At 41.9% G+C, this 23685-nt stretch overlaps 5 protein-coding genes across 15 annotated transcripts; 1 reads left to right on the top strand and 4 right to left on the bottom strand.

The window, feature by feature from the left end:
* Positions 1 to 85: 85 nt before the first annotated feature.
* LOC129593895 (uncharacterized) lies at positions 86 to 2822 on the bottom strand. Of its 6 annotated transcripts, XM_055490395.1 has the most exons (5): positions 2486 to 2695; positions 2347 to 2428; positions 1651 to 1714; positions 1388 to 1562; positions 86 to 688 (listed from the first exon to the last, which is right to left on the bottom strand). In XM_055490395.1, the coding sequence occupies exon 5, from the start codon at positions 677 to 679 to the stop codon at positions 188 to 190; it is 492 nt and encodes a 163-aa protein (XP_055346370.1). In that variant the 5' UTR covers positions 680 to 688; positions 1388 to 1562; positions 1651 to 1714; positions 2347 to 2428; positions 2486 to 2695; the 3' UTR covers positions 86 to 187. The 6 variants fall into 6 exon arrangements, with proteins under 6 accessions (XP_055346370.1, XP_055346371.1, XP_055346369.1 ...); XM_055490396.1 differs by lacking the exons at positions 2347 to 2428; positions 2486 to 2695 and adding an exon at positions 2735 to 2822; XM_055490394.1 differs by lacking the exons at positions 2347 to 2428; positions 2486 to 2695 and adding an exon at positions 2710 to 2813.
* Positions 2823 to 3076: 254 nt separating this feature from the next.
* Positions 3077 to 6374, bottom strand: LOC129593826 (mannosyl-oligosaccharide glucosidase-like). Its single transcript, XM_055490300.1, has 2 exons — positions 5708 to 6374; positions 3077 to 5340 (listed from the first exon to the last, which is right to left on the bottom strand). Exons 1-2 carry the CDS (start codon positions 6190 to 6192, stop codon positions 3321 to 3323), a joined length of 2505 nt encoding a protein of 834 aa, XP_055346275.1. The 5' UTR covers positions 6193 to 6374; the 3' UTR covers positions 3077 to 3320.
* Positions 6375 to 7696: 1322 nt separating this feature from the next.
* LOC129593950 (serine/threonine-protein phosphatase 2A catalytic subunit beta isoform) lies at positions 7697 to 12781 on the bottom strand. Of its 3 annotated transcripts, none has more exons than XM_055490476.1 (8): positions 11481 to 12781; positions 10271 to 10435; positions 10003 to 10167; positions 9583 to 9792; positions 9347 to 9409; positions 9158 to 9268; positions 8770 to 9021; positions 7697 to 8273 (listed from the first exon to the last, which is right to left on the bottom strand). In XM_055490476.1, the coding sequence occupies exons 4-8, from the start codon at positions 9700 to 9702 to the stop codon at positions 8082 to 8084; spliced, it is 738 nt and encodes a 245-aa protein (XP_055346451.1). In that variant the 5' UTR covers positions 9703 to 9792; positions 10003 to 10167; positions 10271 to 10435; positions 11481 to 12781; the 3' UTR covers positions 7697 to 8081. The 3 variants fall into 3 exon arrangements, with proteins under 3 accessions (XP_055346451.1, XP_055346452.1, XP_055346453.1); XM_055490477.1 differs by having other exon boundaries at positions 10271 to 10334; XM_055490478.1 differs by having other exon boundaries at positions 10003 to 10149; positions 10271 to 10334.
* An 817-nt stretch (positions 12782 to 13598) lies between these two features.
* LOC129593948 (uncharacterized) lies at positions 13599 to 19795 on the top strand. 4 transcript variants are annotated; one of them, XM_055490474.1, is made up of 14 exons: positions 13599 to 13739; positions 14144 to 14559; positions 15275 to 15382; positions 15439 to 15643; positions 15709 to 15884; positions 15947 to 16059; positions 16184 to 16271; positions 16329 to 16441; positions 16562 to 16781; positions 16848 to 17020; positions 17231 to 17370; positions 17436 to 19136; positions 19285 to 19312; positions 19468 to 19795. In XM_055490474.1, exons 2-12 carry the CDS (start codon positions 14230 to 14232, stop codon positions 19130 to 19132), a joined length of 3363 nt encoding a protein of 1120 aa, XP_055346449.1. In that variant the 5' UTR covers positions 13599 to 13739; positions 14144 to 14229; the 3' UTR covers positions 19133 to 19136; positions 19285 to 19312; positions 19468 to 19795. The 4 variants fall into 4 exon arrangements, with proteins under 4 accessions (XP_055346449.1, XP_055346446.1, XP_055346448.1 ...); XM_055490471.1 differs by having other exon boundaries at positions 14140 to 14559; XM_055490473.1 differs by having other exon boundaries at positions 14140 to 14559; positions 19274 to 19312.
* Positions 19796 to 19948: 153 nt separating this feature from the next.
* Positions 19949 to 23062, bottom strand: LOC129593949 (serine/threonine-protein phosphatase 2A catalytic subunit beta isoform-like). Its single transcript, XM_055490475.1, has 6 exons — positions 22649 to 23062; positions 21769 to 21978; positions 21533 to 21595; positions 21341 to 21451; positions 20961 to 21212; positions 19949 to 20493 (listed from the first exon to the last, which is right to left on the bottom strand). The coding sequence occupies exons 1-6, from the start codon at positions 22748 to 22750 to the stop codon at positions 20302 to 20304; spliced, it is 930 nt and encodes a 309-aa protein (XP_055346450.1). The 5' UTR covers positions 22751 to 23062; the 3' UTR covers positions 19949 to 20301.
* Between the last annotated feature and the right edge of the window lie 623 nt (positions 23063 to 23685).

The raw sequence follows: 23685 nt of genomic DNA, 5'->3' as shown, positions 1-23685 counted from the left end.
TTTTTCAAATTTCTGCACAGCAAATTAACGAAGGCCGACTTTTAATCAGTCTTATCTAACCCACCGTATAAATGTAGCCAAGAGATTAACAAAAATTTCATTAAAATCTTTTCACACGTTTTAAAGCATTTCCCAATCCGTGCAATATCACGTTAATAAAGAAATAAAAAATTGAGACCACGTGCTCCTACGGCTCTTCGCCCATGGAAGCCGGTGAATCACTGGCCGCCGCACGACTGGCATACACTTCTTCCGCCCGGGCCGCGTATGCCCAGGCGCGCGCTGTCTCCTTCTCCAGATGGGATAAATTCCGCAGCACCCGATCCCCAATTTTATTCATGTGATCGGACAGTTGGCCGGACCGTTCCATCTGTGCATGCAGCCGCGGCATACACTTCTCCACGGTGCGATTCCGTCCCTCGGCGGCGATGGCTTTCAACCGATTGAGCATAGCACGGGCGCGGGCGGTGGCCATATCGGCGCGCTTTTTGGCCAGGTGTAACCGTGCTACGGAACGCTTCACGCGCCCATCAGCCAGCCGCACCCGCGACATGGCCGCTTTGAAACGCGCGATGGGTTCAATGGGATTGTTCTCCTTCCCGGAGCAGGGCCCGAAGCCAGGAGGCAGTGCCGGGCGGTTGCGATTGCGCAAAGGAAATGCCGGAGGAGACGCGGCCATATCAATACACTATCAATCAACAACAATGATTTACCTGCAATTGCATAAAACAATCACCTAACGTAGCTTTATAAGTTGACAACCCTTAACCATTCGAAAACAAAAAAATATATCACATTGTAGACATTTTTAAAATTTCACTGTAAAAATCCATAAAATTAAAAAAAAACTGAAACAAAATTTTAATGAAACTCAAAAATAAGAAGTCATGAAATACATTCCATTTGTCTTTTGCTGTACGCATCTGCATCAATATTTTCCGAAAGGGGAAAGATGGATAAAAATTAAGAAAACCCAATAAGTCAATTTATTTTTTTTAAAATCAATACTTCTCACTAAGAATACCTCAATAAGCGAATCTATTTGCTAAAATGAAATATTTCCGATGTAAGGAAAATGACTCGACTGCTAACATTCATGGTGTCAGTAAAATTATTCCGGTACTTATATGAAAAAGCTTGAAGTTAAAACTGTTTAATAGTAAGTACTGGTAGCATCGCACAGTGCCACAGTCAAGAATACCGTGTTGTTTTACGATCACCAAGACGTGTGTGAGAATATGCAAAGACAAATTATTGGTTTTATAAATTTACTACTTTCATCCATCAAGATCCTAAGGTATTTTAGTTTTCTTGTTAAATCAAAATTACCATAACACGCTGCGGAACTGCGATTTACTGATCGATGCAATCCAGTTTTCGGTTTTACCTGTCACAGGAGGCGAATGAACTTGAAAGACATTGGCAGATCAAAAATCTGCTAACGAATTCAGTTCGAATACTAATGAATAATCTTCAGATAATCTTTCAGCATCCCCCCTTCATGTTCCCATTTTTATTTGTTCCAGTCAAAATGCAGTTGCACACTGTAAAGGAAATGCGACCTGAAAAATAGTAAACCAATCAGTGCAAGCAACAAGCAAAGCTATTGTGATTTCCCAACAGCAAATTATCAGTACCACTGTACCATACCTCAAATAAGCACAGCCTTCAGAAGAATGTGTAGGAACCCAGAAAACCAGAATCAGGATGCAACCTAGCAGAAAGCAGCACCTACAGATAAGGGTCTAAGGCTGAATCCACCAGTACTGCGCACAAATTACGACGGACTGAGATATTTTGTACAATGACGCGATTGCAAAACCAGGGAATCTAAACGCAAATCAAATGCCAAGTGAAAATTATAATAAAAACTAAGTACAGTACACGGAAAATGTGAGAAAGATAAAATTAAATCACATGAAACCGGAACAGTTTCGGCCAAATTCAGAAATATCATTAATGCTGCGGAAATAATCGCAGCATCTTTTTGGCGCATGCTGCCCATATGCCGTAGATAGCAGGTACAGTACATATTAATTCCATTTCCATTTGTGCCAAATCCGCCTTGCATTACGCATTGACATGCGTAAAGTGCACGTCAAGAAAAAAGCAACAAGAAAGTAATTACAGCAGAGCGGCTCTAATGGCACTGCCATCCCACTGTTAGGGTACAATTTCAAGGATAAAAATCTGGATAAAACAGATAAACATTAGTCAGTAAAGGCACTTCCTGGACAAGTTTGTGTGAGCGGTTGTTGCGGGATTCGACGTATGTATTTCTATCCTATCGTTAGAATTCCTAAACCGCATAATTGTAAGCACAGCTTACCAGTTAATAATGCGTACCTATTGGACTGTGGTCGAAATAGTTATAAAATACTACAGTAGAGTTAGTAACGATAGCTTGTGGAAGTTAGTGATGATGGACCTATGAACAAGAAGTCAACGTGAGGAGCAGGGATTAAAAAATAACGGCACGATTTACAATGGATGCGGAAATGCCGAATTTCCATGTCAGCTGGAACCGGAAGAGTCGTCACGCAGCGATGGTCAAAGGTCAGACAACATCGACACGTAGCCGACGCTGATCCGGCCTATCCAGGAAGTGGTTTTCAACTGACCATCTTAAATTTCGCCGGACCATCACTCGACAGCAGGACTTTCGTCAAAGTGTTTAATGTTAAGAAAGCGAGAAAATTACTAACACACTCGCATAGCCAGTTAGTCTCCAAACCTTCCTCCGTGAGTTCCCACAAAAGAAAATCAAATCCCTCCAATATCTGTAAAGTACTTCTTACTTCCGTAGCCAGATTAACCGCAAAAGAATGCATCAGTTATAAGTTTGTAACCGACCACGGCGACCAGGACGATAAACGATGCAATCGCAAACTCGTGCACTTGCGTTTAAGATGTGGTAAACTCTAAAGTACATTTTCTGAGTTTTCTCAATTCGTTTCGTAACTGCATTAGTCATCTGTGCGTATGTGTGCTGACAACTGTGTGCTGACAACTGAAACAGCGTTTAAGAGTTCAGTACTCGATTAAGTGCAGTCGTATAGGTAGGGAATGTACTAAACAATAAAAAATAAAGTTTAATAAAGGGACACACGATTGAAACAGACATCATCGCGGTTTGCGGAGATCACTCTTCCCAAAGATGTGTTCCGTAAAAACTAAACGGCATCTGTAAAAAAAGAAAGAAGGGCTTTTCCGGCTGATAAAAACAACACCAGTAACTGTATGGCAATTCCCAGTTCAGACCGGGATGGTATACAGCTTAAAAAACAAAATATTGAGCCGAGGCTTTTGTAAAACCAAAACTAAAAATCCGACATCAGCAGAACGACAAGACTGGACCATCCCGTAAACGGATGCGATCCCTTCCCTTCACCGTCCACATACTGCTCCCAGACGAAGCCCGTTCGCTGATACTGCCGCATCATATTGCGGACGATATTCATCCGCAGCTCGTCGCCCATCCGCAAGGCTTTTTCCTGATACGGTCCCTTCACCTCTCCATAATACTTCAACGCCTTCACAATCAGATAATTCATATTAATCCACACGGCACCGCGCCAATACGGTCCATCATGCTCCGTATTGTATTTGGCAAATAACGGGCTATTCTTGGCCAGCGACCGAATGCCGTAATCCGTCCACAGCAGCGCGGGATTGCGCAGTGCATCCAACAACGCTCCCAACTGCGGCGAGGACGGGTCGACAATTCTCAGCATCACAGGGAACAGGCTAACATAACCGAAAGCGTTAACATGCCCCACAACCGGTTCCTTATCCACCATGCGTGCCATGGGCAGTTGCACGGGCGGTTGACCCGGTCGCTGTGAACGTGGCGCGGCGGGCCGTTCCAGTCGAACACCATCACTGTGCCGACCATAATCCGCGTAGAATTTCAACGCTTCTGACCAATGCAGTCGATTCAGTAGATTGTTATCCTTCAGATACGCTTCCGTATTGCGATACGGTACGGCGTTCTCACCGACTTCTTCGGCAACGCGCGCCATTATACCGGCAGCATACGCCATCCAGCAGTACAAATCCACATGCCGCTCTTCTGCGGAAGGATGCGAAGCTCGTGGATAATCATCCAAACCAGAGGTCAGCGTCTTGGGATTCAGTTCTCGCTCGGTGGTCTCATTGCGGCCGCGCCAACGATAACTACCCGGCACCGGACCCAGCTGTGTCGTGTTAAACCACTCAAACCATTTCTGGAGTCGTGGGAAGGCGAATTCAAAGAATTTCAGGGTTCTGTCAATTTCATCCGGTCGATCGGGATCCAGTCCATCCAGCATGGATTCAATGGTCAGGAAGAAAGACGGAGGATTAGCATAATCACTGTTCTGTACGACGAATTCCTCCGGTACACGACTGCGGGATTCCTCTCCCAAAATCTGTTCCCGCGGAATCCATCCCTCCGTGTTCATCAAATTCAACCAGTGCGTCATAATCTCACGAGTCAATCCCACATCCCATTTACTAATCACTAGCTGATGAAACCCTTCATCCCAGAGAAAACCTCGCGGGAAGAAGCTGCGCGACGGTACTGCCGTGTACAATCCCGTCGTCCAGTATTTGGCCGGAGTTACGGACCATCGCGATTTCACCAGTGACTCCCCGTAAAAATACCCAATCCCGCCGATCAAATTACTAAACACTTTCTGGGCAAATTCATTCTCTGCTTCACTGTAGCCGCGCTCCACAATCCTGAACATCGCACGGAAACGCTCGCGGAAACGCTGCCGGTGTTTGGCGATGGTTTCTCCGATAGAGCCATCGCCCAACTGTCCTAGTCCGGCACTACTCAGATCCGCCTTCAGCGGCTCATACACAAAATCCATAACGAATTTCGGCATAACCGCCAGCTCGAAGACAATCAGATTGGGCTGACTAGTCGTCTGGCCCACCAGACGCAGCGCATTGCCCACATTCATCGTAATACCGTTCAGGATCGTATCGCGCAATTTCGTGACACTGGATAGCTGCGCAGCTAAAAAGCTGCTGGAGATGGGATTACTGTACTGGACGAAGTTAACCTTGAAAGCACCGAGGGAGGGTGTTGAGCCCTCCAGACCCACGAGACCGCCATCTATGAGAATGGGCGTCAGTTGGCCTTTATCCTCCAACCGGAAGTAGATGAAGAGTCCCACTTTTGTCTTCCCGGCGGCACCGTTGGGTGTCGATAAAGGATGGATGCTTAGCCGCGATATCCAGTCGCTCGTGTGGTCGTTGTAGCGTTTGAGAAAGGTGGTGGAAATATTGATGTTTTCGTCCATGATTTCTTGGTAGCCGAAAGTGCGACCATCGTGCTCTTTCCATCCGTACCTGCAAATCGCAGCAGCGATAAACCACACCCCATTTCAAGTATTCTGCTGCATCCGAATTTAGGACAACAAATATAACCAGGATTATTAATATTACTTTTTAAATTAATATTATCATTAAATCGTTCAAAAACAATTCTGCGAAATCAAAAATTAGTTTATGCAAGCAATAATTGCATTTTTACAAAACAGAATTAACACCAGCCATTAAGTTCAAAATATTTCACAATTGATAAAAACGAAAAAAAAGTGGTTGGAAAAAAATGCAAATTTTTAACGAGAAATTTGAACTGCAACGGCAAATCAATACAATGCAACGAAAAACCTGGAACGCATGCAAGATTATTCGTATCAGCTTGCCAACTCACAGAAGCCGATCATTCTGATCGCACAAATGACGGAGCACGAACTGCGACGATGTGTAGGAGAACCACATCAGTCCCATCTCCAGTGAATTCGGTGTGCGACTGCGCACACCAAAATATACGCCCGGTCGATATGTTCCCCATAGCAGATTATTGGTATAACTGCGGTCCAACGGAATCAGCGGACCCGCAAACGGTGACAGCGTCTTCTGCTCCTGCAGATACGAATGCAGCAGATACACTCCGACGGCCAACAGGCCCGACACGATGGAGATAATAATAGCGCTCTTGTTGAACGTGGCGGTGCGCGGTCGGACTTTCTTAACCGGTGGTCCGCGTGATCCTTTGGGTGCGGCATGCTCCTGTTTGGCCGCAGCATTCTTGCTCGAGGCGTTCCCGTTCTGCTGGTGCGATGGCGGAGCAGCGACGTTGGCGGCTGCTTTGGCATCGGGTTTCGCTGGACGATTGGCAAGTTTATTCTTCGTCATAGTCAAATAAGTCACTTAAATCTTGAGCATAGGATACTGTAATAATGTGTATTATGCAAGAAATGCAACCACCAACATGGCACGTTTAGAAACATAAAACAAAACGGTTACGGGTTAATCATTTAATGCAAGCCACCTAGATGGATAAAAGTCATAATTAAATTAGTAACCACACAGTTTTCTCATTGTACTCGTGCAAATCAGGCTGTGTGGCAACTTTCAAAAGTCATCATCAACAAGTTCATGGATAGGATACGTTTTACACAAAGCCTGCACAGGCTGCACCCCAAGGGCGGCGCCCACGCAGTTTGCTGCTTGCGAAGTTGCGATTAAAAAACAATTTAAAAACTCAAGTCTGTAATAGTAGTGTGACTTGTACATACTACCTACTTACGAAATAAATAATAAATAAAATACCTCCTTAAATAATTACTACTGTAATACCTGCATGTATCAGATTTCAAATTTCCATTTACTTACGTAAAACACTTTAATATGTCAGTCATAATTGTTTTCTATAAAAGTTAGATATAGGGGTGTAAAGCCAACATCTATTCAAGCATTAACTTAATTTCCAGTTGCTGAAATAAGAATTTACTTCTTAGAAAACTATGTTCAAAATTTACAGATTTTCAATGAAAGAAAACATCGTTCGTCCGGGCATTTTCCCGGCCCATAATAGCCTACCCGAGCTTGAAATTTACTGAGTATTTTATATGTTTGGCAAAATTAATGGTTACTGGTTATCTAATAGTTTTTCCCTGGAAAATTATGTATATCTTTCGGGAAGGAGTGTAATAGATTTCCTTTCGAATTTTGTTTTCTGAATGCCGGTATTGCACACCGCCGTTACTTTAGTGATTCCGTTTTTTTATTAAAAGAATTCATCGGGCCGAACTGCCGCATCAAACCAAACTGTATTATTAACAAAAGTACGGACAACCCTAAAGCAGAGTACCTAAGTACCGTATGTCGTCTTTCGGAGTTCATTCAAGGCCACCAAGCACTAATAATAATGAAAAAAAATTTATCGTGACAATTCATCTGTATTCGGTAGCGTACACTCCGACAGATTCAGATACTATTCACTAACTAAAATTTTTAGTTATATTATGTTAGTTAAATTATATTATTTTAGTTAAATTTTAGTTATACTATATTAACTTAGTTTTTTAATATATATAATATATGCAGTACTCTGTGAACAGTATTGTGAATACAGGATTCTGTAAAATATACTTCCATCACACATCCCAATAACTATGTAGATCTACAAGTATGGAAAGTATTGTTTGCATAACTGCACTCAAATTACTAAATAAATTGTTCTACTTTGTTTCTACCATGATATTACGATATTATATCTTTGGGTGAAACTGTGCAAAGGTTTTCCAGAATTCACTACGATGTTATCGTTTCCAGAAGCATACTATAAATATCTGACCTAAAAGAACTCGACGAGCGATGAATACTGAATTCCGTTGTCGAAATATGAGCTAATGTGCAATAAATTTGTGTTATCGCGCGTGCCTCAAGCAGGAAAATGTACTTCCATAATCAAATTTATGTAGACACAAAACGGCAATGTTAAACATCCGAATCCAATCTTTCACAATAAAAAGTCAAGCGAAAAAACGCAAAAATCCCCACGTGCTGAGAGAAATCTAGTAAACGCGACAAAAGAGTGCTACCAAGTACTCCACTAACTAAACCTTATCGAACCCTTACGAAGCGCCGCTGACAATTAAGCGTTCACAATTAAAGGTAGCAAGAAAGCCGAAAAATACCCTCTGCGTACAACTTACTACAACGAATCTGTACACAGATGCTGCAATAATTATCTCGTCTGTCTTCTCATTATTGTGTTAACTCATAAATTAAAAGTGAAGTTACAGGAAATAGTCCGGAGTGCGGCGAGTAACATGAGGTTCACCGCGCCGGGGTGCAGGATCAAATTGGAGGAAGGTGTACTTCAGGCAATCATCCAATTCCATGATGGCTGCCTGATTACCACATCGGTAGCAGTAATTGGGTGCGCTGAATACCGTCACTACATGGCGCTCATGACACCAATTGTAGCCCTGTTAGGAAGAAAATTCCCCATTAGATCAATCAATTTTCCGTTACGCTATGCAACACACAAGTTTCCGGAAAACTTAACCTTCTAATGGCAAAAAAAGATTAGATATCAAGCAAACTCTCACTGAAGAGTCGAAACTGATTTTCTAATCATTAAAAATAACCGAGAAGAGCACAAAAGAAACTGTCCGAGTAAGGGTAAATTAAAAGGATTACTAGGCAGGAAATACCGGTACAAACCATGCAAAATCGATAACACTGCACTCGATGCTAATGCTTATCCATGATGTTCCCATTATATGAAAACAGAGATTGTCGGAAATCTTTACGAGACCACAGAAGACCGAAAATCGATAACGATCACATCGGACCGCACATCACGCATACAATCACGCTTTACTACCCATTAAACTCTCAGTGGCTACTGAATCCTGCATTAAACCCATGCGCCATCTCTTCCAGCAATTAACGCACACGGCAAACCGCGACTGCTCTTACCTCCATAACCAGCTGGTGGGCACGCGCAACCAGCGTTAACCCGTTGGTATGATTGAATGTCTCCGAGATATCCTGACCGAATGTATAACCGGCACCGCGTGGACTAATTCCCCATCCGCCGCGATCATCCGGATCGGACCACAGTAAATCACACATGGGTCCCTCGTGGGGCACCTCCTGAAGACGGTCCAGCGTGCGAATATGATCCAGTGTGTCAATGGAGGGAGATAAGCCTCCGTGCAGACAGAAGATCTATTCGACAATTCAAACCGTTTCGAACGATAAGAAATATTGATAAAGTGTGTCAGTGATATAAGTGACTGTGTGTGTCGTTACGTGCATGAGCTCATTACATCCATAATAATATAATTCATAATGCACTCTGTACCTGGTTATCGACTAGAGCCGTCAGTGGTAAGTAGTCAAAAAGGTCGGTGAAATACTTCCACACATTTGCATTTCCGTATTTACGGAGGCATTCATCATAAAATCCATACACCTACATTCCATCACACTTCATTCATATAAACTTACAACATTCAACGCTGGTCAATGAGCGCGCTAACCGCGGTCGCACCTGGGTAATCTGTCGACTCTCGTGATTGCCGCGGAGAATTGTGATGCGATCCTTGTATCGGACCTATAAATAAACATCTTAAGGAAACCAGCACATGAAACAGATATAAAACCAAACTTTATCGATAATATTATCTACTATACTCGAACAATTCCTTATGCAAATTATCGAAACAACTCCTGGTATTCTCAATCAAATTCCAGTCAACCGGCACCGTATTTCTGTACAGGACTTACCTTTAGAGCAACTAAAAGGGTGACCGTCTCCACCGAATAATAACCACGATCGACGTAGTCACCCATGAAAAGATAATTTGTGTCGGGAGATTTGCCGCCAATCCGGAAAAGCTCCATCATGTCATGGAACTGGCCGTGAACATCTCCGCATACTGTGACTGGACATTTGACATCCTGAACATTCCCTTCTTTGGAAAGGATTTCTTTGGCCTAAAGCAAACAGAATTTCACAATTCTTATTGTTTTACGATCACCAAGACGTGTGTGAGAATATGCAAAGACAAATTATTGGTTTTATACATTTACTACTTTCATCATCAAGATCCTAAGGTATTTTAGTTTTCTTGTTAAATCAAAATTACCATAATACGTTGCGGAACTGCGATTTACTGATCGATGCAATCCAGTTTTCGCTTTTACCTGTCAAATGAACTTGAAAGACATTGGCAGATCAAAAATCTGCTAACGAATTCAGTTCGGATACTAATGAATAATCTTCAGATAATCTTTCAGCATCCCCCTTCATGTTCCCATTTTTATTTGTTCCAGTCAAAAAGCAGTTGCACACTGTAAAGGAAATGCGACCTGAAAAATAGTCAACCAATCAGTACAGATGCAAGCAACAAGCAAAGCTATTGTGATTTCCCAACAGCAAATTATCAGTACCACTGTACCCCCACGACTATACCTCAAATAAGCACAGCCTCCAGAAGAATGTGTAGGAACCCAGAAAACCAGAATCAGGATGCAACCTAGCAGAAAGCAGCACCTAAGGCTGAATCCACCAATACTGCGCACAAATTACGACGGACTGAGATATTTTGTACAATGACGCGATTGCAAACCAGGGAACCTAAACGCAAATCAAATGCCAACAGCCAAGTGAAAATTATCATAAAAAAGAAGTACACGGAAAATGTGAGAAAGTTAAAATTAAATAACAGGAAACCGGAACAGTTTCGGCCACAATTCAGAAAATTGATATCATTTATATGCTGCGGAAATAATTGCAGCATCTTTTTGACGCATGCTGCCCAATGCCCATACCATAGAAAAGGATAATACAGTATTATTAGTGATAATTAAACTCTTAATTTTGCTGGGAATTAAACATTATGATTAATTCAATTAAAATTATGGCAATTTTGATTATGCTGAGCGTAATTAAAATTGTGCATTTTTAATTAAGCTTAAGCATAATTAAAATTCGTCAATTTTAATTATACTTAAGCTTAATTCTGAGTCAAATTATGAACAATAAAAATAGTCTGATCAAAAGAAAACTGAATTTTAATTATGATAAGCAAAATTAAAATTGGACAATTTTAATTATGCTCCAGTTTAATTAAAATTGTTGAATTTTGATTATGCTGATCATAATTAAAATTGATCAATTTCCAATTATGATAAGCTTAATCAAAATTATAAGCAAAATAATTATGATGAGTTTAATATTCACTAAGTATTATCCTTTTCTATGCCCATACTGTATGTCGCAGATAGCATTAGCGGGTACAGCAAATACATTCCATTTCCATTTGTGCCAAATCCCGAAATCCCGCCTTGCACTACGCATTAATATTGACATGCGTAAGTGCACGTCAAGGAAAAACAAGCAATTACAGCAGAGCGGCTCTAATGGCACTGCCATCCCACTGTTAGAGTATAATTTCAAGGATAAAAATCTGGATAAAATAAATAAAAATTAGTCAGTAAAGGCACTTCCTGGACAAGTTTGTGTGAGCGGTTGTTGCGGGATTCGACGTATGTATTTCTATCCTATCGTTAGAATTCCTAAACCGCATAATTGTAAGCACAGCTTACCAGTTAATAATGCGCACCTATTGGACTGTGGTCAAAATAGTTATAAAATATTACAGTAGAGTTAGTAACGATACCTTGTGGAAGTTTGGTGATCAGGGACCTTTGAACAAGAAGTCAACGGAAGGACCAGGGATCAAAAAAACGGCGCGACGTAAAAGCGGATGCGGAAATGCCGAATCTCCATGTCTGGAACAGAAAGGGTCTTCACGCAGCAATGTTCAAAGGTCAGATAACATCGACACATCGTCGACGCTGATCTCGGTCTATCCAGGAAGCGGTTTTCAACTGTCCTTCTAAAATTTCGCCCGGCCAGCACTCGACGTCTCGACAGCATGATTTCCTCAAAATACTTAATGTCAAGAAGGCGAGAAAATTATTAATACTCGCACAGCCAGCCTCCTACTTAATAAAATGAAATCAGTCCAACATCTGTAAAGTACTTCCTACATTCCGTAGCCAGATTAGCCGCAAAAGAATGCATCAGTCATAAGTTTGTAACCGACCACGGCGACCAGGACGATAAGCGACGGAATGGAGTGGAAGCGATTGCAAACTCGTGCAGTTACGTTCAAAAATGCGGTTAACTCTAAAGTTCCTTTTCTCAACTCGTTTCAGAACCACATCAGCCAACTGTGCGTGTGTGTGCGGAAATACTGAATCAGCAGAACTAAAACAGCGCTTAAGAGTACAGCACTCGATTAAGTGCAATCGTATAGGTTACTAAAGGGATGTACTAAATAATAAGAAATAAAGTTTAATAAAGTGACACACGATTGAAACAGACATCATCGCGGTTTGCGGAGATCACTCTTCCCAAAGATGTGTTCCGTAAAAACTAAACGGCATCTGTAAAAAAAGAAAGCAGGGCTTTCTGGCTGATAAAAACAACACCGGTAACTGTATGGCAGTTCCCAGTTCAGACCGGGATGGTATACAGATTAAAAAAACAAAATATTGAGCCGAGGCTTTTGTAAAACCAAAACTAAAAATCCGACATCAGCAGAACGACAAGACTGGACCATCCCGTAAACGGATGCGATCCCTTCCCTTCACCGTCCACATACTGCTCCCAGACGAAGCCCGTTCGCTGATACTGCCGCATCATATTGCGGACGATATTCATCCGCAGCTCGTCGCCCATCCGCCAGTGTCGCTGCCGGAACAGCGACACTGGCGGCTGCTTTGGCATCGGGTTTCGCTGGACGATTGGCAAGTTTATTCTTCGTCATATTCACTTAAATCACGCGCATAGGATATTGAAATAATGTATATTATGCAAGAAATGCAACCACCAACATGGCACGTTTAGAAACACAAAACAAAACGGTGAAAGCAAGGTAATGGATAAAATCGTCACGAGGTTTTCTCACCTTCTTTTAAAAAGAACAGCCTGTGTGGCAACTTTTAACTCAAAACAAGTCATCATCGTGGATACGTTTTACACATACCTGCACCCCGAGGGCGGCGCCCACACCGCTAGAGTCTACGCGTTCTTCCCTCGTATGGGAACAATGCCCTCATTGGCTGTGATAATTTAACATCACAACCAACAGAAATTGTGAAATACCGGATTGCACGGCTCGATTATACTAAAATATTTAGTAGCGCCTAATTAGTAGCACCTCAATTCATATCGCGTTGCTATTAAAAAATTTAGTAGCACCTAGATATACTAGTAATTTGCATTGTACTGCAATAAAATATTATTGCCACCTATTTAGTAGCACCTAGACATGACCTACATCGTATTACTATAAAATATCAGAGCACCAAATTAGTAGCACCTAGACATAACTTACACGTGGCTAGAAATAACCTAGAAATATTTGTAGCACCTAATTAGTAGCACCTACATATATTGCACGTGCATTGCAATTTGCAATAAAATATTAATAGCGTCTAATTAGTAGCACCTAGACGAAATTCGCATTGCAAACGCGAATTTATTAAAGTATTTAGTAGCACCTAATTAGTAGCGCCTAGACATGGTTGCAAACGCGAATTTATTAAAGTATTTAGTAGCACCTATTTATTAGTAGCGCCTAGACGGTAATGTAATGGAGCCCATTTCGCAGTTTCTATTGGTTGTGATCACAGCCAATGAACGCATTGTTCCCATACGAGGGAAGAACGCGTGCTAGAGTCTGTACGGTCACTACGGGAGACACACGCACCTGGTCCTAACTCCTAATGCCTTCATAACATGATAACATTTCATCAAAATCGAGAAAGCTGTATCCCTTTTTTGATTCTGGAACTTTGTCTTTCTATGTAATTATTTGTTGATTCCTTCTCAAATCGGTAAACACGGACGTTAACAAGTATCCGAAAAGGTAATTTTAAGCAGTACACTGAGTAAAGTGTTTGTAAAGTTTTGGCAGCAAAAGAATACTTTCCACAATCCTCAATTAATTTCAGTACTCATGATAACTCATCTCTAGATTCTACCGTAGGACCTAGACTCTAGGTCGATGTGTTTATTTCGATTAGTGGAGTAATTGCAGACGTATGTGGTAATTTTTCACGGTATATTCTGCTCTCAATGACTATCATTAAATTCTGAGAACTGGCAGCTTTTATTCCTGGGTCGATTTCAGGGCTTTCACAGTCGCGAATTTTATGACACAACGTTTATCTAGCTGCGGATTTCACTACGCACGGTAGTGGCGTTCGCATTGTGTTGACTTCTTCGTCAATCGTCATCGCCTTCTTCGTACAAAACGTTTTATTTAGACAGATTTTTGACCGCTCCCTTTATATGAATGCTTCGAACGGTTCCCTCTGTATGAATGCTTCCAACGGTTTTGGAGCAAGCTGACGCAGATGCCTGGCGATCGTCCCAGTCGTTCACAGAAGGCCACTAACGTTCATCCTGAGGGTACCCATGGCCAAGAACCTCCGATGACGAGAAAGAAGACTGAGGAAAGCGGGAACGCGGCGCCGTACGAGATGCGCAATACTCGTGGACGCCAGGCCGGACGGAAACCCGTGCAGGATGTGAAGAAGACGGATAAAACAGCGGAAACTCTCTCGACATCTGAACAGACTGTCTCATCCAGTTCACCTCAAGCTACCGTTGAACAGTTGCGCACGGCACAAATGTTTCAGAACTCCTCCGGGAAGGATCTCGCACTTCAAGAGAAAGCGCAGCAGGTATGGAGATTTGTATCTCTGCATAAATTTTGGTATGGCGCACTAGATTTTGGTTGTTGCGCTATTCCCAGGAATTATATTGTTCGTGTGTTACTGTTAAATTGTTAATTAAGTGTTTAGGCAGGTCCCTCTCTTTAATAGGTACAGTAAGAGCCATCAAACTTACTAAAAGCGCCAGCAAATGCAAACTAATACGCAGTTAAAACTTGAACCCTGAAAAAATCAAAATCTGAGTCCTGGCGTATGTATTATTATTAGTCAAGCAAAAATTTTAGTGGCAAATTCATTGCATTTTTATAAGCATTATTATCTGTAATTTACCGATGGATTCGTGCAGTAATTATTTCTTTAATACCGAAAAATTTTGAATTGCAAGATTTAGTTCTATCACAGATTCGACATTTGCTAATGAATGTGGGAAGATTTGAAATATAGTAAGTATTCCCAAATCTGCATTCATTTAAATGTGTAGTAAAGTGAATAGACGGATAGTCATAGCATAGTGGTGCATTTACAGTCGGGATGGACTTTTAATTCATACAAACTGTTTTCCCTTGTCAGTCTAGGATTTTGTTGTGAGTAATACTGTAGCATGCTTACTGATAAAACATTTTGCGTAAGCGATATTATGCACTTTATACTCGTAGAAGTACCATCCAACGGTTCCGTTGTCTCTCGAGTATTGCACACTCTGCAACCGCTTTACGTATTTTAGGTCATGCAGCTGACAGGATGTTCTTCAGACGATGCCATTATTGCGCTTCACGATACGGGTAATGATACGGAAGCGGCAGTGAATCTTTTGTTAGAAGGAGAACTAAAGGTATTATCCGTGAATCTTGATTAGAGTTAAGTGTCTTTACGCAATATTGTAAATAGAGCAAATGGGAAACCACGGGGGGAAAACGTAAAACAGTGTCAAAAGCGAAGAAAGACCAGGAAACGGAAAAGCGATCCAGCGTACCTTTCGGAATGGCAAGGGGACCGGATCGTATGCAGCTGCGAAGTACCAGTAATCAGAGCGGAAAAGTCAGTGTACATACCATGCAGAAACCCGGATTAATTCCACAAGATGCGCACCAGAGTTCGTTTTGTGATTCTGTTATATATGTGGTGCATTGTCACTGATGATTTTTTTTTTCAATACAGATTCCTCGAACGGAGCGCCGCTTAGTCAGTCTCAGCAGCCGCCAAATCGCGATCGGCCAGCATCTCCTGTTAATAAATCCGTGTCGGAATCCCGTGTTAAGGGCGACGGAGATCCATCAAAAGGAAGAAGCGCAGAACATTCATGGGAAGACACGATTGATGATCGGAAAGAAGATGTAAGCAAACTTTGTAAACAACTTCTGGTTATTTTATTTGCAGTTGTGTTTTGTGGTTGTAGACTCGAGAGACAAAAATGTGCACAAGAAGCTCAGCGCCTTCGGGACCGCCACAGCCATTTGGAGGTGCAAATCCTGCGACAAAACAAACAGCATCCACGGCAACTATGTCGGGGTATGTTAATTGTTATTATGTTAACGCTATAAAAACTCGTTTATAATACCGGCTTTACCAGGTATGTAACGCTTGGATGTTTGCCAGTCTAAGTTAAGGTTTTGTATTGTTGCTTTCCCTTCAGTCTCACGTTTTCGGCGATACAAACAGCGTGGACCGGGCGAGGAGGAGAACATTCATGGGAAGACACAGATGATGAATGGGAAGAAGATGTGAGATAAAGTTTTAACTTCTGTTTATTGTATTTGCAGTTATGCTTGCGGTTGCAGATTCGAGAGACAATAGTGTTTACAAGAAGCTCAGCGCCTTCGGGACCACCGCAGCCATTTGGAGGTGCCAGTCCTGCGGTACAACAGACAGCATCCACGGCAACTACGTCGGAGTATGTAAATCATTATGTTCACGCTATAAAAATTAAAAAGTCATTTTATAATACCGGGCATTTAATGCGTGAAAGTTTGCCAGTGTAAGCTAAGATTTCAAATTCTTGCTTTCCCTGCAGTCCCACATTTTCCGCGATGGTACAGAAACAAACAGCGTGGACCGGTAATAATTCATCCTTCGCTAGCACACCTCCGCGTCCCGCTGCTGAATACTCGGAACGGAGAATCAATGCTGTCGCAGCCGGTAGTCCAGCCGCAGCTAAGGGTAGCACAGTGCGACCAGGAAATCCGTCGCATACGCAGTCGGCATCCGGATTGCCCAGTTCTAGTCTCCTTACTGTAAATCAACACCGCATTTTTGTATTAGATACATTTTGCGGTTGCTGTTTACGGCTGAATTTGCAGGATGGAAAGAGCGATGTGTCGCAGATCAATTCCCAGTTAGGAAGTCTCACTTTAAGCCGTTCTTTACCGCCTCTTGAAAATTCGGCGAATCAGTTTGCCAGTCCGTCCCAAAGTCGGGCGTTTTCCTCCATGAATACGTTTGCGAATGCTTCTAGTGATAGTGCAGTACCCAGGTGTGTTTCAATAGTGAGAAAAATGAAATTAGTAATCCTGAGGTATTTTTGTATTTACATATGCGATAATTTTCGTCGTATTATAATCGCGTTTGATTTTGGGAATTGTACGATATACTGGTATTAGCTGAAACCTGTTACCTGTTTTTTTTATTAATATTGGAATTTATGAAAGATGGTGGTAGTTAGTTTACGATTGCTTGCTTGTAGAAATAATTCAGCATGTGTCGCCAGTTGTCACATTGTGCATGATGACATGCAGCTGCCGAGCGGATCTCGCGGTCGGTATTGGGATAATACTGGAAGTGTTTTTGATGGACCAAAAGGGGATTCATCAAGCGGATCACCAGGTATGTTTGGACTGCGCTTTTTCTAGTGCGTGTGTATTTTTGCAGTTTTCTCCTGAATTGTACAGAAAAAGCATGCGCAAACAGTTGGAAATACAAGGACGATCCCGTGGACAGGAATAAAGTTGAGTCTTTAAAGATTGAAAATGCGACGGACTGGGGGGAAATCCCAGCATTTTTAGCCGACTTAGCGAAGTTGCGTCCAACTTCCAGTGGTTCCAACCTCTTCCTTTTCAAACGTAATGAGTACAAGATTTTGTGGAGAGAATTATCAGAAATCCTCAACAAATCCTCTAATCACAACCACACGTATTTCATCCTCGGTCCTCCCGGAGCCGGGAAAACGAACACAACTTTCGGGTTTGCAATCTGTACTGCACTGGACGGTCGTTTTAGAGTCCGATGGATCCGATTGCCTGGAAAATATACTGGAATTTGTATTGACTTTCATATAGTCGGAGCGCGTCTTCAGATTAAGTCTTTGGAATTTGAGGTTCTGGATGTTGAGACCGCCAAAAAATTGATCGACGAAGTAGACACCAATGAATCATGCGTTATCGTAATTGACGGATACACCCAAACAGGATTTGACGAAAATGTTCGCAGAAGATTCGATTGGTGGAGAACGGCCGAAGAAACCCGTCCAAAGCGCAGATTGTTGTATGTATCCTCCTTTCATGTGTTTTTGACCAAAATTCAACACGGTGACTACGGAGTCTTACGGCATTGTTCGTGGGAATTGCTTGACTTGGAGTACGCCATCGAGTGTGATAATTTTTTTTCCTCTGTCAAAATCACATTGTGGAATGACTACCGAAATTATGTGGATCCTCGCTGCGATGAACAGGACTTCACGAAAGAAAAAGCAAAAGATATGATCCGGGTAAAGTTTGACCGTGTCGGGATGTCGGTGCGCAATATATTTTTTGTATCACTCGAAACGGTGGAGCAAGATTTAGGCATTTCTTTGATGTCTTTGTCCCGGGGCGAACACGTGAATGGCCTTGACGTCGTTATGCTTTCTACCTTAAGCAGGTTGATCGGTTTGCAACGCATTGGCAAAGAAGCCGTCCCGTGTTATATTAGTGCTTATGTTGAGAACCAGTTGAAGAAAGATGTGTTTCCCGATGTCGTCCAGAAAGCTTGCAATTTGTCACTGTTACAGGATTGCACAGTAGTTGGAATCTATTTCGAGTGGTTTGTGATAGCTACAATCCGTCACGGAACACACACCGGAGGGCCTGTGTACGCCAATTACTTCGATATTGAACACTCTACGACTGCGGAAATCCTGCGGCTTGAATGCGCACGAGACGTATTTTACTTTGAATATGGTAATGGAAATACCGCATTTTCGGACGCTAAGGAGCGTAGGCGAAATTGCTGGATGATTCCGGTATCTGCGTACCATCCAGCGTTTGACGCTGCGTTTCTGGACGTAGAAAGCAATGAAGTTCAGTTTTTCCAAATTACGACCGCTAAGGAAAAGAAAGCATTTGATATGGATCATCTGTTTACATTTGTACGCTATGTATGCAACGCGGAGATTTTCGGTGTAGAGGAGTCAAAAGGGCGCAAGAACCGCAAAAGCGGTGAGCTGGTCGGCCGAGGAGCGAGTAGTGTGCGATTTATTTATTTGGTCCCCAATCGACACCTTTTATCATGCCCTCCAGTCGCATCAAGCGCTGAGAAAGGATCATTCGGTTGGCCGGAAAAACTGAATAATCTGCCAACTCCCGTTTATTATATGTTATCTTGGCATTAAGCAGGTAAGCTGTCGGTTTGAAATGGTTTTTCTTGTTTATGGTATCGCTGTATTTAGCTACCTGGATGTACTGCTTTGTGCACGACCGTGGTGGTACATAAAGGTGGTAGTTCATGATTTGAGCTGACTTTGAATCTTTAGAGCGTTTTCAGGTCAGTGCGGCTTGAGATTATTAGAAAGGTAATTAATAACTGCTTATTGATTAACAAATGTGCCATTTACTATAATTATATAAACTGCTTAACGTTGAAATCTATAGTAAGTTGGTTTATTATACGGTTGTGCATGCCGAACGAACCTCTTGAATTCTGAGGTTAACAGTGATTCGTTTGCAGATGGTTGTGAAGTCGACAGGGACCAAGAATTGTTGCGGGGACTAGATTCCGATTCCTTTACTGTATTGTTGGTTGTCATATATTTTGTTTTCCTACTGGTAATTTTTGTTTTCAAGCCTTTGAGAATGTTTTAGCTTTTATGAATATATTTTGATTGAATATTTGTTGTACTTGTACTACTGTACCTCTTTTTTTGGTAACAGCAATATTATGATTATCTGTATCTGGTAATATCGAAGTCTTTGTTAAATTTCTCGGATACGTACGTCATGCGAATGTGAAACATATGGAGGGGACGATGAACATACAGTCTGTTACATACTGCACTTCTGTAGTAACTTAAATTGTTATCGTCGAATCCAGAAACATACGATTCTACAGAAAAGAAACCGATGAAGATTTCCGTTCATGGATGATGGAATACAAGCTAATATGCTAAATTAGTGTAGTTGCGACTACTTCAGTTCAAATCAGGAATAAGTCCCATATTCAAAATTTATGTAGACACAAAACGGCAATGTTAAACATCCGAATCCAATCTAATCCAATCTTTCACAATAAAAAGTCCAGCGAAAAAACGCAAAAATCCGCACGTGCTGAGAGAAATCTAGTAAACGCGACAAAAAGAGTGCTACTAAGTACTCCGCTAACTGAACATTATCGAACCCTTACGAAGCGCCGCTGACACATTAAGCGTTCACAATTAAAGGTAGCAGGAAAGCCGAAAAATACCCTCTGCGTACAACGTACTACAACAAATCTGTACACAGATGCTGCAATAATTATCTCGTCTGTCTTCTCATTATTGTGTTAACTCATAAATTAAAAGTGAAGTTACAGGAAATAGTCCGGAGTGCGGCGAGTAACATGAGGTTCACCGCGCCGGGGTGCAGGATCAAACTGGAGGAAGGTGTACTTCAGGCAATCATCCAATTCCATGATGGCTGCCTGATTACCACATCGGTAGCAGTAATTAGGTGCGCTGAATACCGTCACTACATGGCGCTCATGACACCAATTGTAGCCCTGTTAGGAAGAGAATTCCCCATTAGATCAGTCAATTTTCCTTTACGTAATGCAATACACAAGTTTCCGGAAAACTTATCAAGTAAATCCTCACTGAAAAGTCGAAACAGTTTTTCTAATACTAAAAATAAGCGGAAAAAGCACAAGGAAAATTGCCAGAGCCAGCGTAATATTAAAAGAATTACTGGGCAGGATATACCGGTACAAACCCTGCAAAATCGATAACACTGCACTCGATGCTAATGCTTATCCATGATGTTCCCATTATATGAAAACAGAGATTGTCGGAAATCTTTACGAGACCACAGAAGACCGAAAATCGATAACGATCACATCGGACCGCACATCACGCATACAATCACGCTTTACTACCCATTAAACTCTCAGTGGCTACTGAATCCTGCATTAAACCCATGCACCATCTCTTCCAGCAATTAACGCACACGGCAAACCGCGACTGCTCTTACCTCCATAACCAGCTGGTGGGCACGCGCAACCAGCGTTAACCCGTTGGTATGATTGAATGTCTCCGAGATATCCTGGCCGAATGTATAACCGGCACCGCGTGGACTAATTCCCCATCCGCCGCGATCATCCGGATCGGACCACAGTAAATCACACATGGGTCCCTCGTGGGGCACCTCCTGAAGACGGTCCAGCGTGCGAATATGATCCAGTGTGTCAATGGAGGGAGATAAGCCTCCGTGCAGACAGAAGATCTATTCGACAATTCAAACCGTTTCGAACGATAAGAAATATTGATAAAGTGTGTCAATGATATAAGTGACTGTGTGTGTCGTTACGTGCATGAGCTCATTACATCCATAATTCATAATGCACTCTGTACCTGGTTATCGACTAGAGCCGTCAGTGGTAAGTAGTCGAACAGGTCGGTGAAATACTTCCACACATTTGCATTTCCGTATTTACGGAGGCATTCATCATAAAATCCATACACCTACATTCCATCACACTTCATCATTAATATAAACTTACAACATTCAACGCTGGTCAATGAGCGCGCTAACCGCGGTCGCACCTGGGTAATCTGTCGACTCTCGTGATTGCCGCGGAGAATTGTGATGCGATCCTTGTATCGGACCTATAAATAAACATCTTAAGGAAACCAGCACATGAAACAGATATAAAACCAAACTTTATCGATAATATTATCTACTATACTCGAACAATTCCTTATGCAAATTATCGAAACAACTCCTGGTATTCTCAATCAAATTCCAGTCAACCGGCACCGTATTTCTGTACAGGACTTACCTTTAGAGCAACTAAAAGGGTGACCGTCTCCACCGAATAATAACCACGATCGACGTAGTCACCCATGAAAAGATAATTTGTGTCGGGAGATTTGCCGCCAATCCGGAAAAGCTCCATCATGTCATGGAACTGGCCGTGAACATCTCCGCATACTGTGACTGGACATTTGACATCCTGAACATTCCCTTCTTTGGAAAGGATTTCTTTGGCCTAAAGCAAACAGAATTTCACAATTCTAAGGAGTGCCTCAACAGCACTTGCGTTTTTTAGCGCATCATCTATTCCCAAAAAATTCCAGAAACTACCAACGAAAAAGTTCAGTAATAACAAATACAACTACATAATGCAATAGTGTTTAACTTTAAGCAAATTATCAACTACAAAATAATAAAACTACAAAAAATGCGATGCAAGACCGCGCTTTTTATGTTTCCAGCCTACAGTAAACTATGAAAGCGACATGCTGTTTTATAAGCCCTCTATAAGTTTATATTATCCTGTATAATTACTGTATTCAACGAAATCATCAGCAAGCAACATAAAATATTTCACTTCGATATTTTTATTGTTTCTGGCACAGAAATGCAATTAATTAATAGGCTAGTCTGTGCACGTCACTGTGACGGTAGAAAGTACTTTATATATGCGTGGATTACGAAAATCGATAAGCCTACTGGGTGGATTAGAGTAAATGTCCCCGTCAGATTCAATTTGCGACCAGCGACATCCATATCGGGAGCACTTTTCCGGTGCTATCAACGTAAATTTCTATGCTCATTATGTAACCACACCCTGCCATCCCACAGTTAATTAGTTTTTACCGGTTTTTACCATCTATGCCATGCCAATCAGCGGAGAACCTTATGCACCCAAAACGTACCTTATCACAGAGCTGTTTGACTTGCATCTCCGTTAGTTGTTTACAGTCATTCAATTGCTCAATCCACGCGTCCAGATCCTTTAACTGCGTTTTTTCTTCCATTTTAACGAGATTAGGGAGGCGCACGGGATGTTGTAAAGGGGGGAAGAAGAGTAGCCCTATGGGAAACAGCGGATACTCCACGTTGTTGACAACCAGACTGGGTTCACTATGCAATATAACTGCGACGTACCTCCTGAGTGGACAGAATATCAAACTGTGACCACAATTACTCTTTCATGCACACTACAAAGTACTTCAAAATCGTGGTAGATATAGTAAACACAACAGGCGGAAGAAACCCGTAAATAACATCCGCTACGATCGTGGATTAAAATAAAATGTTTCAAAATTTTGTTGCTGGTCTGTGGCAGCGATCAGGCAAATGCATTTAAAACGATGGTATGCGATCCCTGTGCGCTCGTGCGTACGGGTGATTCATTGCAGTACGCGATAGATGGCGCCCTAATAGCAGCGGCAAATTTCAACTGTTCACGGTTTTCCTGTGATCATAATTTTTTGGCTTCAAGAGAAACCACTACAGACTGCACTTGCTGACCTGCATTACGAAAGACAATCAAAAACAAACTTATGTATTTCAAAATATGATTTAAAAATATGTCCTCCCATAATTCTACGTTTTTTTCTGGTAAATAAGTTAGCGGATGAACACAGAACATTGACCAGCTGCGGCTTGCATTGCCCAAATATCCATCAAATTTCTATTTCCTGTGTGGTTATGCTCATGCATTTCACATAATTATTTTGCTTGTTCGAAATAATCCTAAAGAATATAAAAGAAATCATTTGTTTGCCCGGGGACAGGATATATTTTTCTTCGAATATACTGTATTTGCATCCAGATATATTTTGCTTCGGATAAAATCGACTAAACTTGAAGGCGGGCACTGCGACTTGCGAAACGCTAGTCGTAACGTAAGTACCCGACGACGTATGTGCGGTACGTATTACGTCTTGTGGTACGCCTGCTGCGTACC

The sequence above is a fragment of the Paramacrobiotus metropolitanus genome, unplaced genomic scaffold (assembly GCF_019649055.1).
Source record: "Paramacrobiotus metropolitanus isolate TYO unplaced genomic scaffold, Prichtersi_v1.0 Parri_scaffold0000064, whole genome shotgun sequence".
In the NCBI taxonomy this organism is placed as follows: Eukaryota; Metazoa; Tardigrada; class Eutardigrada; order Parachela; family Macrobiotidae; genus Paramacrobiotus; species Paramacrobiotus metropolitanus.
The sequence above is the reverse complement of the archived record's forward strand: the minus strand, read 5'-3'. Positions and strand labels throughout refer to the sequence as shown.